We start from the raw sequence: 19,564 nt of genomic DNA, 5'->3' as shown, positions 1-19,564 counted from the left end.
ACAATAATTTCCTATTTGAATCGGAAGTCATGTGATTTCAATTCAAATTTTTCTCGCGTAGTGGTTAGGTGGATAATCGGCCTGACTCCGTTATTATCAGGAGGAATATGATGTACAGAGGCAAGAAATCACTAAAATCCACATCAGATATAGAAAGCTTAGGGGTCGGAGGTTCTGATAAGTTCATCCTCCGATAAGAAACCTCCGATCTGAACCGGAAGTCGCGTGATTTTTTTTAAATTAAAAGATGATTAAAAATTGCAGCCTAGCATTGCGACGATGCCACAAGAAATAATTGCTCGTAAATTCTAGATTTTTTTAATATATTGAGTATTAAATATTTGATTCCAGATATTTTGGAAGTTTTTGAGTTTTTTTAAAGGTAATTCGAGTATTTTATGTATTTAATTATTAATAATATTTTAGATATTTAGCCTCGACTACTTTTGGATTTTAAGAAACTGTAAAACTTGTTCAAAACGGAACCTTAATAAAAACGGAAATCTTCCAAACTAAAAAAATATTCGGTGCTATGCGATTACAGTTTATACAGGTTTAACTTGTATAATTTTAAAAAATATTCCAGAATTTTTAAAAATCTTTACGATTTTACAAACTAATTTCAAAGAATTTAAATATTTCAATGTTTTCAAGGTGATAATTTATCTAAAGTACACATTCAAGAATTATGGAATAAATTTCTGAAAAACTTAAATAACCATATAACTTAAATGTTATAGAAAATATTGTACAATACTTTTTATTGTATATAGCAGATATTTATATTTTTAAAAAAATAAGATAAATTACTACCTTAAAAAATTAATATAAATAAATGCCTTAAAATCAAATTCACGATTCAATCTGTTAATTAAAATAATTAAAAATTAAAGAAAAAAATTATTTTTGAAGATTCGGACACACATACGAACGTACCAGCCAAACTACACTTTAAAAAAATAATTAAACGTTGTAAGAGTACATAAAGATCAAGAGGATGAGAAGAATTTCAATCGCATAAGAGCAATAAACGAATTAAATAAGCAGTGAGTTTTTTTATATTTTACAATTTTTATAAATTAAAATTATTAAAATATTATACTTTTCAACGAAATTTATTTTTAAAAAAATAAAATAATTGTAATTCTCCTTCAAAAAAACTCTTTAAAATCAGCATTTAAAAAATTATTTTAATGATGAACACATTCGATCAATACGATAAATTTTGATAGATTCGTGTTTAATAGAGCTCANTTTTTTTTTTCTTTCTTATTTTAGAAGATTTTTACGAATAATTGAATGAAGATATATAAATTTTATGGCAACCATAACCGAATATTTAACGCTCCAGATGTATCTAATGTTGCTAACATCTGCAGCATCCGAAGGATGCGGAGAAGCATCTCTCTCATCACTTTCACTTTTTAACATTTCCTAGGAAGGTAAAAAAAAGTAAATATTCAATACCTCCAGGCATTTATATTTTAGAAATAAAGTAAAATAAATAGAAAAAATTTCTTTTTTAATTCACTTAAACGTTTTAAATTCTTAATTCGTGACATTTACAAAATTTCATGACTAATCATTCGATTTTTCCAATTTAATTAACTGACTTCTTACAACAATTAATTTTCGATTTAATTAATTTTTCTTTTTTATATAAAAGTCAATTGTATGGGGGATTTCCAACATTTATTCTCTTTACAAATGCATAAAAAAAAATCGTGTTAAAAATAAAAAATAAAAAATATAATAATTCATAAATTCCGCTTTCTCTTAACTTCCTTGCGTGTAAAGTTGGAAACACACGCGATTCTTCCTTTTGATGTTCCTTGAAATGATTTATGAATTTTATTTCATTAAAAATACTTTTTGAAAACTTTTTCAACTCCTCATTCTTTTCTTTCTTTAACTTTATTGAAAATCGTTACAAATATTTCGTAATGCCGTTGTAAATAATTTAATATCAAGAAATTAGCTCTCATACCGTAAATTAAACAATGATTTAAAAATTAACCATTAAAGAAATCACGTAATTTCTTATACATGTTGATATTTCTTCTTTTTCTCTTCGTACATTATCCATAAAATGTAAATTTTCTTTACAGAAAAGGTAAAAGTTTGACTTTCTTATATCCATAAAAATTTGCTTAATCTTCTCTTCAGCTTCAATAATTTTAGAAAATTTTATTTACAATCGTGGACCCTTTATTATATATATATTTTTTTACTTGATTTCTTAGAAATTTATTTGTTATGTGGATCTTTAAACAGTTCATCTATCAAAAAGAAACTAGATCTTGCTTGTAACTCTGAATTCAAAAGCTGTGACTCTGCTGAATTCAATATTTGTCTCTTCTTACAGATGATTTTTCCCTCCCTCCTTTTCCTTTAAATGTAATTTTTTTCCCCTGTCAGCATTCTGTTGTTGGAAGTTTATTCCACATCATCACAATTTCTATTATGAGATATGTCAATATTATACAAAGAAAAATTAACCCCTTGAAGATTTTTATGATGTCGTTAAAAGAATATCACCAAACTGAACTTTAATTGATTAAGTTTGATTATTTTAATTAAATTATGAAGCAGAAACGTTTTCTGCTAATCATTAAACTTTCATTTTCTCTTATGAAAGAAGGTTTATGTTTGTGGTAGGAAAGAGAAAAAGAACAGAGAAACCATTAAAAAGATTTTGTTGCTGAAGAAAAATGTGGTCTCTAATGGATTTAACCGAATAAAAGATTCTGTTGCTCAAAAACAATGGTTAATCAACTGAATTCATTCGGAATCAAGTGAAAAATTGTACAGTTGGATGAAGGAAGCAATGAAATATGTATGTTGCCTCCTATCCAGTCAATAGCATCAGGCATGCACGATGATTAATCCTAGTTCACTGCAGAATGAATATATTGCTCTCCAAAATGATGTAAGATTTCTTTTCTATAAAAGCAGCAACTCTAATTTATCCGCAATATTATGCAGCACAGAAGAATAAATATAAATGCAAATAGCAGAAATCTGAAGGTAAAATAAAAATATATATACTACATTTAATAGAGGAAAAATAAATAAAACAGCGTGTTAAATCGAAAATTAAAAAGCATATATCTTACATTATACATTTATCCACAAGAAATTGCATAAATTTTCTTTTATTTTTAAGCTATCAAATAAAGAAATGTATCAACAGATGGATAAACATTATAAATATCTTCTTGTATTTTATTTCGTAAAAAATTTATTAATCTAAAGTGTAGAAAAAATGAAGAGGAAGAGTAAAAAACCGGATTTATAAATAAACGAAATGCCATAAAATTCTTGTTTAATTTCTCTACATGTATTATAAAATTGTAGAAGAGGGAGAAGAAAGGCGAATCTTTTTCCAAACTATGCCAAAAATGCTATAAAAAGTTGCATGGTTTCCATTTTCATAATAAGAAAATATAATCCCTATGCGACGCTAGCATTAAAAACATGATCACTCATGAGCTACGTCATCTTCAACTCCAGCCGCATCCAAGGACGTTTATGGTCTTTCGAAGACGTTTATGGCAAATTTGTGTGTCGTAAAATGTCAATTTAGATGATTCTTAGACATTTATTATCTTAATATCCACCAGAATCTTATTATATTATCATTAGTGTTGCGGCTTTAATATGGACAATAATTCTTTTACTACCCACAGCATCTTTGACAAGACTTTAAAATTAAAATAAATGTAATTACATTTAAATTTTTCAAATTAAAATTTGTTAATAGAGAAACTTTATATTAATGTTATAATTATAAGGTATTATTAATATTAATTATTATAAATGTATTGCTTTGACAGATCGGAATTTTAATACTTTTTTTTATCCTGCTGGTGGAGGTGATCCTATTTTATATCAACATTTGTTTTGATTTTTTTGGGCATCCTGAGGTTTATATTTTAATTTTGCCGGGATTTGGAATGATTTCGCATATTGTTAGTCATAATATGGGAAAGAGGGAGCCTGTACTTTAAATATGTCAAATGGAAAAATGACATTAATATAATTAACGAAATTTATAAAAAAGTAATATTTCATTTAATTTGGTTTAATTTTCTTCCGAAAAACAACAGTAGACAATGATGCTCAGACATTGATAAGATAACGTATAACAGATAAACCTCGATTTAGCGCTATCGTTTCACTGAAATCGATACTAAATCGAGTTTGGAACTTAACTGAGTACTGTACAAAATAATTACATAGCTGTCTCTCGATATATCAATCCCCCGATATACCAAACAATTTTGTAGTCTTGCCGTCGTTTAGCTCAGTTCACTATACCGAGAGAACTGCAGAAGACCCTTTCACAAATATTTCCTAGTACTATATGAGGATAACGCTGTACACGACGGCAGTATATCGAGATTCAACTGTTACTTGAATTAATTTTAATTTTTCTCGCCCATTATTATTAAAATTTCGTGTATTTTTGCTTTGAATCACGAAAAACTTATTAATATTTTATAACGTTTAAAATATTCATTTTTTGGAAAATTGGAAAATTTTAAATTAAATATTAATAAGTTTAAATGTCATCAGACGTTTAAAAGTGACATTTACGAGTTCGCTCGGCGCGCTGGAGTCGCGATGGCCTCGCGCCGGCGCGCCGTGTAGTATCTGTAAAATCTACGATTATGCCTTATATTAACGCTTAAAATTAAATATTATTACATTATAATGTTAAAAATATAAAATACATATAAAACGTTGATCAGAAATTATATAATTAAGCATTTTACTAAGCAAAATGCTCGAGTCGCGCATTGGCGCGTCAAAAGTTGTTTTGAATCATCGATGCAATTACCGACAATTACTTAAAAAGCATTATTTTTTAAAATTTATTTAAATGTTATTATATTCAATTTTTAAAATTATTTTTAAAATTTACCTCCATAAACACATTTCGTTCTGAATAAAAAATGAATAAATTACGCGCTAAATGAGCGCAATGTCGCACCGTTGCGTCGCAACGGCATAAACAAAATTCGACTTATTACTAAAAATTATAGCTCAAAATTGATTTATAATATATTTAAATGTTAAAAAGGTTTTCTAATGTCAAAATTGTTTAAAAATTATAAAATTTTAGCTTTTAAATTGAATAAAAACGAACGAATCGCTCTTTTGACGCTTCGGCCCTTAGCGCATCGCGTTTTGATTTTGCATTATAAATGATATTTTTGAAGGTTAGTTATGCTTTATATGCTAACGTGTTACCTTTTATAAATTATTTTCTGTCTAATTTTTAATATTTTTCATAAAAATTTGACCTAGACGCACTAATAATGTCAGAAAACGTTAAAACGAAGGTTCTACTCTACCTCAAATAACGATTTTTCTATGAGCAAATGTAAATATTTCTTCCACAAACAAGAATCTATATTCATCACTAATTTAATAACAATTTTCCAAAGAAAATTGCCTGATATCATCATCAATTTTCCTTATTTTTCTCCATTTTCCGACCATAAAAATAATTTACTTTTTAAATAAAATAATCAATTATTAAGAAATAATTTTATGAAGGCCCATATTAATTTTAATAAATTTTAATAAAAGTTATTTAATATAAAAATATATCTTAATTAAGAGTTTAATTTTTTAAATTTCTTTTTTCTTTATTTTAAATTAAAATTTTTAATTTTTTGCTGATAAGTTCGTGTGTCTGTTCGTACATTCGAACGTTAAAAACTAATTTATTTTTTCTTAATTTTGTATATTTATGTTTATAAATTTTATAAGATAAAATTTACATGTTTTTATTTATTTTTCAATTAAAATTTCGAATTATTTTCGATACGTTCGTATGTAAGCTCGTACCTTAATTAAGAAGTAAACTTTTTTATTATTTTAAAAATGATTTTAATTGACAAATTAAACCAGGAAGAAATTTTTATTCATTTTTAAAATTTAATTAACGATATTTTTTAGGGGTACGTTTGTGTGTCCGTCCTCATCTTAAAGAATAATATCGTTTTATTTTTAATTGTTTTAATGGGAATTTTTATTAATTTTTTAGTTTAAATGTTGGATCTTTGTTTCTTTCGGTTGGTACGTTGTTCTTACTGTAACTTAAAAAATTATGTTTTGTTTTTGTTTATTTTAATTGACAAATTGAACCAGGAAAGAATTTTTATTAATTTTTTTTATGTTTTTTCGTATTTTTTCTGTTTTTTCGGGAATATACATAACAATAAACAGTAGACCTAGGATGGAACAAGTACAGAACATCTCCGCTCCTTTTGTATTGCACGTCGCTTTTTTTTAAATTTTTATGTACAACAAGATCATACAAACACCACAGTCTTTTTTGTTTTTTTTTTCTTTTTAAATTCAATTTTTTTCTAAGGTTCTTAGGAAATAGGCACTGTTTTGTTTATCTTGTAGATGTCCATCACAGAGCCTGTCACCGCATCAAGGCACAGGCCACCATTAATAACATAAAGGGATTTATGAGACTCTTTTGGCTCGGAGCTCGATTTAGAAGGTATTCACATTTACCTATACAAAATAAAAAAAATATATATATATTAATTTAAGTTAAAATAATAAAATATATATTAAAATTATAAGGTAAAAATATAATTTTAATTTGGCCTTCGTCCTCTTTTTAATTAATGAATTTTTGGTTCGGTTTATATGAATGATTAGTAGAGTTTAACAATTTTGCATTTTCTTATTGATGATTGGTTATAATATCAGCATAGCTCACGTAATTGGTCAAATTTAAAAATTCAAAATTATCTTATCGCTGATTGGTCGGAAGCGCGAGTGTGGCTAACGTAATTTGTCAAATTCAAATTTGAATTAGTAGCAACTCAAAACGAACGTATATCGTTTTAAAAGCCCCTAACTTTTGAATAATACGCAACCAAAAAATTTAATTTAAAAAAAAAATTAAACAACTATATAGAATTCCATTACATTGTATATAATTTATATTAGTATTTAATTATAATTTGAGAAAAATTGTCTAAAAATTCAATTAAATTTTCCTGTAGAAGGCTTTTTCGTGCCCTTTTGTTAAGCTTACTGTTAGTTAATGTTTAACACAATTTACCTGCTGCCGTAATGTTAAAAGTGAGGTTCCCTGTAATTCCAGGCATGATACCTCTATGGCATGTGTCATACAATGCTGATAATTTGGTAACAATTCCGTCGATTGTGTACACCTGAAAATACAATTAATTAATTCCACAGATAACAATGGACAGTTCTACATCCTAATTATCGTCAAATTGTAATTAATTCAATTACATTTTTCCGAATTTGCATTGTATGTAGGGATGAAAATGTGATACGTAAACTGTACATCTGTAGCTAGGGCCTACATTTAAGGACTCTTAATGATAGGGAAGGACTTATATAGGGTCATAATAAGTGCATATCCGGCTTGTTCCTGATGTAAAACGACTTACATCATAGTTATAACATCATATATGATAAAGTAAAGAACCACAAAATTAAATTTTGGCAATTTTTGGCTCTTTTTTTTTTGAAGCTACAAGCATCACTCTAGCAGAAGACATGGAAGTGCTAATGCTACAAGTTTTTAAATTTTAATTATATTTTCTTCATATAAAGATGAAATACGAATTATTTCCGAATTATCTCATGATCTAAATTACATAAATTAGGACCCAAGATAACTGAATATTAATATTTATCCTAGCTGCAAACATGTCTTTCAGAGGAAAAAGAATGATGTTGCTGCGTATGAAACGTAATTTTCGTGATGTAATTTTGTTGAAAAATATAATTAGCATCAATAGGAACCAAAAATATTTTAAATTGAATTAAAACTGCATCAAATTTCCTCATTTATTCCTCATAACAGTTACATTAATGCATCACAGAGTAGAAGATTACATTTAAAATTAAAAAAAAACTGAGGGCATCCTTTTAGAGAAAGAAGAGTGATGCTGCTGCGTGTGAAACATAATTTGTATGACACCAATTATATTTTTATGCGAAATTGCATAAACAGAAACCATCATTATGTAAAGTTCATTTAAAATTACATCAAATTTCCTCATTTATCCCTTTACGTCGATGCATCCTAGAAGATTACATATACAATTTTTAAAAAAATACATGGCATATATCACCGAATATTTTGATTAATAATTAAAGTTTTTTTCAATATTTTTTCACATCCAATACATGATTCCATTTCCACTTTTTTGACTTTTCATTTCAGCTAAGTGGAGCGGAACATAAAGGCTTTTGATGTCGAAGAAAACATTAAACGCATCACACCCAAAACATAGAAAGAACTATGGTCATTAGTAGAGTCGATTTAACTAGACAGAACGTAAACCCCCCTCTTAAATTCTTTCATATCTTTGAAAAAGTTTTGTCGACGATGGAATGTTCCATTTTCTTAATGTTATCACTTCACTCCATTTATTGATATTCCACCAAAAGAATGCTCTACTTCATCTTCACTATTGTTATTACTATTTTTTTTTCCTCTCCTCTTCCTCCTCTCGCTTTCTCTCCTCACTCTTACTTGTTATTAAAATTTTAAAATATATATCATATAATGACTTTAATAAAAATTCCTTTAAGCATATAACCTTACTTACAAAACAGTATTTAGTCTTGGAATTTTTAAGTCCAGCAATGAGATAAGTTTTCTCGTTCTCCTCCCACCATCCGTGGCACTGAAATGCTACAAAAAAATTACATTTAAAATAATGTTTACTCTTTATAATTGTTTATTATTATTATTTGAAAGTTTGTACTTTATGGGTGATAAATTTAAGAAAAATGACTAACTCATACGATCTTTAAATGAAGCGCATGTCGTTAAAAATTCTAAAGTATCTTTGCTTCTGCATCCCACCACGTGAGCTGTGCTACCTCTGCAATCTTCTGAACGTAAACTAACTTTTCCTGCATTTATCTTCAATCCATCAGTCTCTACTAACTGAGGGCACACGTCGTTATCGGCTAAGGGTGCTTTAAAAGAAAAACAGAAAGTAAAACAATTTTAGAAACTGAAAAATAAAACAGTTCTTTTTATACGTAACTCCTCCCCCTTCTACTCCACCTTCATTTCCTGCTTTTACTTCTACTCCTCGCCCTCTATTCTTTCCTATCAGTTTTTCCTATTCCTTCTTTCGTATTCTTATTTTACCCACTTATTCCCATTTCTGTTGTTTCATTCTTTCTCAAATTGTTTTTTATCAGCCTTCTCAAACTTATTTTTTACTGCTCCTCACCTCTATTTTTTTCTCCTCTGCTTCTCCTCTTTTCTCAAACTCCTCATTTTTATTTTGTTTTTACTTTTATCATTACTGTCATACCCTTTCTTATCTCCTCCTCATCCCACTCTTTTCTTTTCTTTATCTTTCCATTATTTCCCTCATCTCCTCCCTCATCATCCATCGCTTCTACGTTTTCTTATTTACCTTCATTCTATTTTTATTTTTTCATCTCTTCCTCATCCCATTCTCTTTCTTTTTTATCTTCCATTATATTCCTCATCTTCTCCTCATCCATCGCCCTCCTTTCTCACATATTTTCTTCATCCACCTCATCTTTTCTTATCTCCTCCTCATCCCACTCTTTTTTCTTCATTTCCTCTTCATCGCATCCCCTTTCTCTTCCTTTTTAAACTTTTTTCCCTCATCATTTCCTTCTTATCTTCATCGTCAACAGCATTCTAACTTTCTTACTTATTAATAGTCTCTAGAATATCAAATTAACCTAACAGAAACTTTCAAGATGAAGTTTTAAATAGTTTTTCATCATAATTTTATTTGTTTATTTCCTCTTTGGAAGTTTTATTTAAATTTTATTTTCTAATTCTAAAATTTAATTTTGTTTCGGAGAAAGTATATTTAATACTTTATTAATCATAGCTTGGGGGTGTTTACATCAATGTAACCTTTACTGGGAAAGAAATCCAGAATATATTTAAAATTTTACCTTTTTATCACTAAAACAGGTATTTTTAATTATTAAAAAGAAATTTTCTTATAGAAAAACAAAAATTCCCTTTTTTAAAATGATAATTAGGGAAGAGGGAAAAGGAAAAGATGATAAAATGCTGTTGAATAAAATGAGGAGGGAGAGAGAGAGAGAGAGATAGGGATGAGCTAAATCTAGAATTGAGGAGAAGATTAAGGATATAATGATAGGAAGATGAGACAAAGATGAAAAGATAACTAAGGAGAATAAGAATAGTAGAGGAAAGAAGGTATCATTATTATAGAAGAAGAAATAATAGAGAAGAGAAAGGATGAGTGAAGAAGATAACAGTGAGGAGATGAAACAGAAAAATATAGATGCAAATGAACAAAAGAGTAAGATAAATTTGGAAGATGAGAAAGAGAATTCAACAAAGAAAATGATAAAGAGGATGAGGATTTAATTATGTTCGTTGATATATTGAAGGTCTCGTCCTCATGAAATTCAATTCCATTTAAGTTTAGAAAAAATTCTTTTAGAGAATAACTTTTCACTAGTATATAGTCTATCGAAGACATTTTAAAGGATATATTCTACTTAAAGAAGATCTAGATATGGATAGATATGGAAATTATGGAAAAGTATAAATAAATCTCACATAAATAATAATTTTTTTCTATAAAGGACGATAATTCTTAAATCTAAAATCATTTATTTTGATCTGAAGCTCTAATTTAAAGAAAATTCCTCATCTGAAGAGAAAAATCCCTTTCTTCACTCAGAAAATGTAACTACTCTGAGAATATTTATTATTTTCAAAAAATACAAAATATCCCTTATTTAAAAAAAAATTCCTGATCAAAACGATTAAAATTCTTCAACTAAATAAAAAAAGTTTCTTACAAGAAAATAATTTTCCTGACGTAAGAAAAATTTCTCTAATTTCAAAGTAAAAAATTCTTTAATATAACATTTAAAAATTTTATAATTTACTTATGATTTGAATGTAGTTTTACTTATAAAGATGAGCATTATTTTTTCTTAATTTTTACGAAAAATTTACTGAAATTTTCTCAAAATTTCCCCAATAACTTTCCTGAAAATACATAAACAGCAATGTAAAGTTACTATAGGGCTCTTTAGGATAATTCAGATGTTTCGTATGTAGAAAAGATGTTGACACATAAAAAAAGCATGTTTAAAGAACGCTTGACAATACATTTTTTACTTTAAAAGAAAAATATGTACAGGAAAAAATGAAAAAAGTTCAATAAAGAATCAATATGATGACAAAATTCTTTAAGTGCATTCACGTATACAAGAACATATATATATATTTATTTATGATAACATTTGAACTGAAACAAGAATTTAATCCAGAAAATATTTATATTTTCTATTGAATTATATATTTTTCTACTTTTAAATAAAATTTACATCGAATTTTTCATTAGAATTACATAAAACTCTGACTATTTCTGACTATTTATATGCTCCAATATCTATTGATGATGATGCTGGAAAACGTAGATAAATGGTTGAAGATCTTAATTCCTCTACATCTAGACGATAAATTATTGTTAAAATCAATTAAATTCATTGTTAAATCTACAAAATTATCGTAAAATTTCTTGCTAGAGAAGGAAGAGAACGATTATTTTTTACATTGACGATCAAAATCATCGTGATACCTTAACTGTTATTTTGTGCAGAAGAGGACGAAAATATGGAAATTTCTTAAAGGTCTTTCAGCAAAAATGCATAAAAAAGAATAAAATAACGGTATTATTTACATTTAGTTGAGAAAAATAAAGAAAAAATAGAATGCAATCCGTTGAAATTCATGCAGGAATTATAGTAACGAGATGGGCATTGGAATAAGACAACCAAAAGCAGAAAACTTCAATGAGGGGATCAATAAGATTATGATTGAAAGCATTCAAACCGAGTGGAATAACAAAGCATCTTTCTCTTATTTTTCTCTTTCCCATTCCGGAAGAGATAAAAACAATAAAGAAATTTTAGCATTGCTGGAATGCATCCGAGGAGTATTCTTTAAATAAATAATTAAAATTAAATAAAATTCATCTTAAAAGCACGAAGACATGATAAAGTCAATGATAAAACGTACATTCACAAATAAATTATAATTAAATAACAAGATTTATGAGATCATCAATAAATCAGAGTATCGAGTTACTAATTTTTAACGCGATTTTAAATTAAAGATTTATCTTAAATAATTTTTCTATTGTGATTTTATGAAATTTTACAACTTTCTTTTCTTATAATTTCTAATTTTTCCCCTTTAAATCTGCAGCAAAAATAATAAATTTGTATCAAGAAATTGTGTTTCTTCAACTGTAAAAGATGAGAAAACGAAGGTAATAAATTTTATTTAAGAGGTTTTCTACTGAAGAAAATGTGTAAAAAATAAATTTGTTTTTTGAAATTTTAACTTCATTTTTAATAATTTAATAAAAAGTAAAAAGATTTTACGAGTGTTTTTAATGGTGTTCGAGTAATTAAACATTTAAAAATTGTAGTTTTAAGCATTGGATTTTTGTATAATGCATTCTTCTATAATTATAAGAGATGCGGATTAATGAAGAATTTTATAAAAATAAATAAAGAAATTAAAGTAAACTGCAACATCTTCAGCTTGGTTTTCTGCTTTTTATTGTCAGGAAGTTTTTTCCATTATTTAGTTTATCTTTATCATCAAAGGATGTCTTCACTGTTCGATGGCCTTCATTAACGATTGATGATTACCTTTACTTGTTTGCCTTTATTATGAAAGGATAATTTCCTTTATCTGTTTCCTTTACTGTTAAAGGATGATTCCTTTTTCTGATTCTTTTAACATTAAAAAATGACTTCCCTTAAAAGGTGAGGCCCGTGATTCGATTCCTTTAGTATTAAAGGATGAGAATTTTGATTTGATTCCTTTAGAATAAAAAGATGATGCCCTTGATTTGATTCTTCTTTTTACGTGTTTCTCTGATCTCTGAAGGGTGACTCTATCTGTTTATCTCTATCATCAAATTCTGATCCTCTTTACCTAAATAAATGACAATCATCATTCAATAAAGTAAAGAATAAAGAGTAAAAATCAGCAAAATTTTCATATTTTTCGACTGTAAACATTTCACGTCAACAGAACTCTCTCGTTTTTTTTCCTAACAAATAATAATAATAAAAGTAAACAAGATCCACGAAGTTACCCACATTTCTGTTGGATAAAGTTTAAGAAAAAAACGTTTTGATACAATTTATTCATTTAAAAATAAAAAGAAAAAGATAAATTTTAAAGTAGAATTTGAAAATTTTTCCATCCTTTTGAATGGTGAAAGTAAATTAACGTTATCTTTCCTAAGGAGAGATGATGATCCCCCGTTTCTAATTTTCTCTTTCTTTACAACAAGAGGAGAGAAAGATTCTTTAGAAGTGTATACCTTAATTATTCTCATAATAATCTTAACAACTTAGTGTAAAATACCTCTTATAAAATAATTTCAAAGAGAAAATTAAAGTAAAATTTAGATTAAAAAAAACTAACGTATCTCTAGGATAAACACTTACCAACTAGAGTTGTAAACTCTGCTTTACTTTTATAATAGTGCGATTGGCACGCATCTTGTAATCTTCTAGTTTTCTCTCCTTTAAAAGAACACTTAAAACTTTTAAAATTTAATTAAAATATTATATTTTTGCTAATTATATCATTTTAATTTAATTATTATTAAAGAAATCTTTCCTCTAACATCTCGAGTTTAATTGATAAGAAAAATGAGCTCTTATTAATTAAACTCGATCGCCTTGCACTCTAGAAAGAGAGCAACGAATTTTATATTTTTCTAAAGATTAAATTTAAAGTTTATTCCAGATTTTTATATAAACTTTTACCTGTTTCCAGTTCAACAATGTTTGCATCTCTTTGATAGAAAACCAGGCACATATATCCATTGGAACTGGAAGTAAATAATTTTATATGGATGTAATTTCCATAAATTTGTGTAGAATATATTGAAAAGTATAAATACAGCGTTAGGAATTGCTGCATAAAGTATATTTATGTATAGTACAGAACTCACAAATACTTTCTTCTTACCCAGATAAACTCATTCTATCAGCATCTATCTTCTCCGGAAGATGCTGTTTCTCTTATCCTAATTACACTATTACTCTCATCCTGGTCAGTTTACTACTTACCCTGATTACACTTGTTATTTTATTCTAATTATATAACTATATTTATCCTGATCAAAAATATAAATTTATCATAAATGATAGTACTATTTATCCACTAACCTCCTAGACTAACTTATGTACAAACCTCCATATGATACCTTAATCTTTCTAATTATATCTTGTAGTTAGCCTGCAGATAATGTTACATTTTACCTTTACCATCCTCTGCTCTTGCTTATCTTGCACTTCCTGTTGTCTAATTTAGAAGAGCAATCCCTATTCTTACTTAATCTTTCAGTTCTTGCTTACTCCCATTTTACAATTCCCACTCTTAATTAATCTTGTAGTCCCTACTCTTGCCTACTTTGCAATTTCTGCTCCTATATTCTTGTGCTTCCTATGAGATTAGTAGAATAGGAATTTAATCTTGATCTTGCCCATTCTTTCTACTCATAAATTCTTGCTTTCTGTTCTTACTTAGAGTAAAAAAGATTAATTGAAAGACTAGAAAGTGCAAGTTAAGTGCTCTTCCTACTCATGCAACTCCTATTTTCATCAAACTTACAAGAGCAGTCTTTTTGTACTTATTGTTACTTCTCTCTTTTGCTATTTCACTTTTTACTTACACCCATTTTACAATTTCTAATATTGATTAACCTTATCTTCATTCCTATTTTTGCTAATCTCCCTACCCTTAAGCTTCTACTTTCTACACTTTGTAATTCTACTCCTACATTCTTTTATTTTCTATACAAATAAAACAGAAGAAAGTAAAAGTAGGAATTTAATCATTCAACTCATAAGCTTTTACTTTCTCTTCTTAGTTAGAGAAGAGTAGGAAGAGCAAGATAAATTTTGTACTTCTTAACTCATTATGTATTTCCTACTCTCTCCTAATCCTCAACCTTTAATTCTTTATGCTATACGCTTAAAAAATCTCTTCAAAATTATAATTTCTTATAAAATTTATCCGATTTTTCATAATTTAACCTATAAAATCACATAAAATAATTCTTGATATACACAGTATGTCCATTCTCCAAACATAATTTCCGCTACAAACCGTTAAAAGAATTGGAAAAAATCAATTAAATAAGGATATTAATTTACATAAATTGCATCTGTTTTAGCTACAAATATCTGTGATTTCAATAGACACGCGAACGATTTCCATTTTTTTTTTTTTTTGTTTTTTTTCTGTTTCAGAAAAAAAATCTCCATCACTATCAATTATCAGAATTACACGCAATGGTGCATTGGGTGGAGCATTATTCAGAACATATGTCAAAGTCCACTCAACAGATATGTATATAAATATGTAGTGTACAGTGTATACACAGAATTGTAAACTATAGATTTTAACAAAAAAATCTCTCTTCTTAACATGCAGATTAGTTGTAGATATGTTAATCACCTTCCTGGAACATAATTCATTAATTCTTCTCGTGTTTTTAACCTTTTTTAAATATTTTAATGTTATAAAATTTTAAAATTTATAAATTTAAACGATTAAAATTCCGCTTTAATTACAGTTTTTAGTAGTTTATCAATATTTTACGAAGGTTTCTTATATTTGCAATATGGAGGACCTTCAGGGCAAGTAATTTATTTCACTCACGTTTTTAACCGTTTTTAAATATTTGAACGCGATAAATGCTTAAAATNACGTAGTCAAATATCTAAACAGCGGACATTGACGGAGACATTACAAAATGGCTGTCGTTTGGAAGTTATAATGTATGCTGAAAAACAAGGCCGTCATTGGGAGGTGGCCGTTTTTATAAATTCGGCTGTATTAGTTTTACTGTCAATAGAATCATCATAAATAGCATTGCCTTTGCCATTGTATTTATTCATGGCTTTCCATATACAAGTTGGCCTAAAAATCAGTTAACCGTTTATATTTTATTATTTCTTTTACATTCCAGCTCTGTCTTTACGTGGTCAGTTAACTTTTGGATAAAAATAATATATCCTTATTATCGTTATATATATATCCTTATTATTATATATATATATATCCTTATTATATATAATATCCTTATTATCGTTCACAGAACGATAATAAGGATATTATATTATTTTTAATGTAAAAATCCTACTTGCAAATACTTCTAAGATTATTCGCAAGCAGGAAATGCAGCATAATTTCAGGAATGCAGAGTTCTTTTTAAGGAAACAATACAGAGAGTTACTCTACAATTTTTGCTTTTTAGTGTGACGAATTCCATTTGGAATTGTTTCAAAATTGTAAATCTTGTAAATATTCTTTTCAAGCATCGATTTGGCAACTTATCTTCTTCTTCTTCTTCTTCTCCACTTGCCAATAATTGATCTCTTTTAGGAGTAAACTGAAGATTACTATCAGCTTTACCAATATCTATTAATTATAATAAGATAAAAGATGATAATTAAAGACAAGTGAAAATTATTTTCAAAAATATCTCATAATATAAATAAAACATAAATAACTGTTTTAATTAAGCTTAAAGATTTTAAGGAAGAAAACAGAGTATCTGGAACAGACTCGTCAATAGTGATAATAATATCCAGATAAGATGAAAAACATCAATATTAATATTACTATTATGAGAAAAGTTAACATCTTCATTTATATAATACCAATCATCAGGAGAAACAAAATCAATATTTGCATTATCATTATCATAGCTACAGCATCATTAATATTATCGTAATAAGTAGCAACAACAGCATTTGTAGTATCAACTGTAGTATCAGCAGCCAAATCATCATCTCTATATAATATCATTCTGCCCAATGTATCATCTATCCTTCAATATCATCTTATTATCACAACATTAATATCGGTGTTATCACGAACAGAGACAGAATTCGATGTTGACATCGTAAATAAGAGTAGCAGCAACAACAGAGAGCGTATCTCTATAATATTATCCCTCAAATAATATAACCCCATGTATTCATATTCAGTATTATTTTATTTTTAAAGTTACATTAATATTATCATTAATATCAATAAAACCAGACTTCAGTGATGGCATTATTTTCATCATCAAAACGTCACCGCGAGTATCATCATTATCAGAACGCAATCAAAATATCATCCTTTTCTTCCTCCTCCTCATTATCAGTGACAACAAAAGTAGCATCAACAGCATCATTATCAAAACGTCATCGCAAATCGCATTTCCAATCATCCAACACTTCAAAAATTAAAATTAAAATAAATGTAATTACATTTAAATTTTTCAAATTAAAATTTGTTAATAGAGAAACTTTATATTAATGTTATAATTATAAGGTATTATTAATATTAATTATTATAAATGTATTGCTTTGACAGATCGGAATTTTAATACTTTTTTTTATCCTGCTGGTGGAGGTGATCCTATTTTATATCAACATTTGTTTTGATTTTTTTGGGCATCCTGAGGTTTATATTTTAATTTTGCCGGGATTTGGAATGATTTCGCATATTGTTAGTCATAATATGGGAAAGAGGGAGCCTGTACTTTAAATATGTCAAATGGAAAAATGACATTAATATAATTAACGAAATTTATAAAAAAGTAATATTTCATTTAATTTGGTTTAATTTTCTTCCGAAAAACAACAGTAGACAATGATGCTCAGACATTGATAAGATAACGTATAACAGATAAACCTCGATTTAGCGCTATCGTTTCACTGAAATCGATACTAAATCGAGTTTGGAACTTAACTGAGTACTGTACAAAATAATTACATAGCTGTCTCTCGATATATCAATCCCCCGATATACCAAACAATTTTGTAGTCTTGCCGTCGTTTAGCTCAGTTCACTATACCGAGAGAACTGCAGAAGACCCTTTCACAAATATTTCCTAGTACTATATGAGGATAACGCTGTACACGACGGCAGTATATCGAGATTCAACTGTTACTTGAATTAATTTTAATTTTTCTCGCCCATTATTATTAAAATTTCGTGTATTTTTGCTTTGAATCACGAAAAACTTATNAAGAGAAAAATCCCTTTCTTCACTCAGAAAATGTAACTACTCTGAGAATATTTATTATTTTCAAAAAATACAAAATATCCCTTATTTAAAAAAAAATTCTAATACTTATTTATATAAATATTTCATGTTTAATACTCTTATGTAATAAGTTTGATGTTGATGATACTTTGTAGTTTATATAACAGAGAAATTTGTTTAAATTATATAGGCCTACACACAAGGCCTGAAAGTAATTAAAGAGAGGCCCTATCCAATTACAAATATTGGCTCCCACATCTGTAAACTAAAAAATATATTAAAAAAATCTAGCAATGAGTTGCGTAACTTTACTGGCAAAATAAATTAAAATGGAGTGTAGCGTCATCTGTTATACGATTTTATTAAATAAACTTTTTATATAATTAATTATTAAAGTGGCAAAAAGCTTAATTTTGAAGGTAGAGAAAAATTTTATAAAAAGAATTGTAAATGCTAACAAGGAATAAAATCTTTATCAAATCTGACCCCAATCGAGATGCGGCACGTGACCCCTCTTTCTCTATATCCCCTCGACCTTTAACAGCATCATTGCTGTTAAAGGTCGAGGGGATATAGAGAAAGAGTATCATTGTCTCTAATATACAAACTTCCCTGCATTATTTCGGAAATTTTCGACTAGGGGAATCATTTTCCAACCGATTGCCATGTTTTTCCTCTGTTACTTGTATATATAACAGCCGGAAAGTAATGTCATTAAATAGTTTTTCAAAAGTCTTTAATTTAAACTAGTTTTTATGCCATATTTTTACATAAAAGACTAAATTGTGGTTCCTGCTTATAACTGTCTTACAATTATAGAATTTGCTTATAGACAAAAAAGCATGCATTCTTAACAAAATATAAATATTTTTCTATATATACGTAGTATACATTTTTCTTTAACATTACTTATAAACGTAATTGCATTATATATCTTATAATAATGTCTATTTGACTGTCTGCTCTTTATACAGTTCTAAACGCTTTGATCGATCAAATTTTTTATAGTTTATTCTGCAGGACCGGCGGAAAATATAGGCTATCATAAAACCTCCTACTCCACCCCCATTGATTTTATCCTCCCCCATTAACTTCTAAACCTTTTGACCAATTGCACCAAATTTTTCATATTATCTTAGGTTTCTGTGGAACATTTAACCTATCATGAAACTTGGACACCTAGTTTCTCCCCTAATTTATTCCCCCCTGACATTATGTGATAAAGTTTACATAATTGTTTAGATATGCTCAATATAATATTAACATGTATCTCGCTATGTTTATTTATTACATGTAGCTCCTTTTTCTGTATGCTTTATTCATTACAATTGTCTATATTTGTAGCTTATATATATTATTATGTTTACATAATTTTTTAAAGACTTGGGGGTCCAATAAACGTGGAGAAATGCGAA

At 27.6% G+C, this 19,564-nt stretch overlaps 1 protein-coding gene across 1 annotated transcript; it reads right to left on the bottom strand.

The window, feature by feature from the left end:
- Positions 1-6,409: 6,409 nt before the first annotated feature.
- LOC111629780 lies at positions 6,410-13,948 on the bottom strand. Its single transcript, XM_023373691.1, has 6 exons — positions 13,864-13,948; positions 13,540-13,617; positions 8,821-9,003; positions 8,628-8,713; positions 7,100-7,211; positions 6,410-6,540 (listed from the first exon to the last, which is right to left on the bottom strand). Exons 1-6 carry the CDS (start codon positions 13,913-13,915, stop codon positions 6,446-6,448), a joined length of 606 nt encoding a protein of 201 aa, XP_023229459.1. The 5' UTR covers positions 13,916-13,948; the 3' UTR covers positions 6,410-6,445.
- Positions 13,949-19,564: the final 5,616 nt, after the last annotated feature.

Source organism: Centruroides sculpturatus, unplaced genomic scaffold, assembly GCF_000671375.1.
Source record: "Centruroides sculpturatus isolate CEXI.00-Female unplaced genomic scaffold, Cexi_2.0 scaffold569, whole genome shotgun sequence".
Taxonomy (NCBI): Eukaryota; Metazoa; Arthropoda; class Arachnida; order Scorpiones; family Buthidae; genus Centruroides; species Centruroides sculpturatus.
The sequence above is the reverse complement of the archived record's forward strand: the minus strand, read 5'-3'. Positions and strand labels throughout refer to the sequence as shown.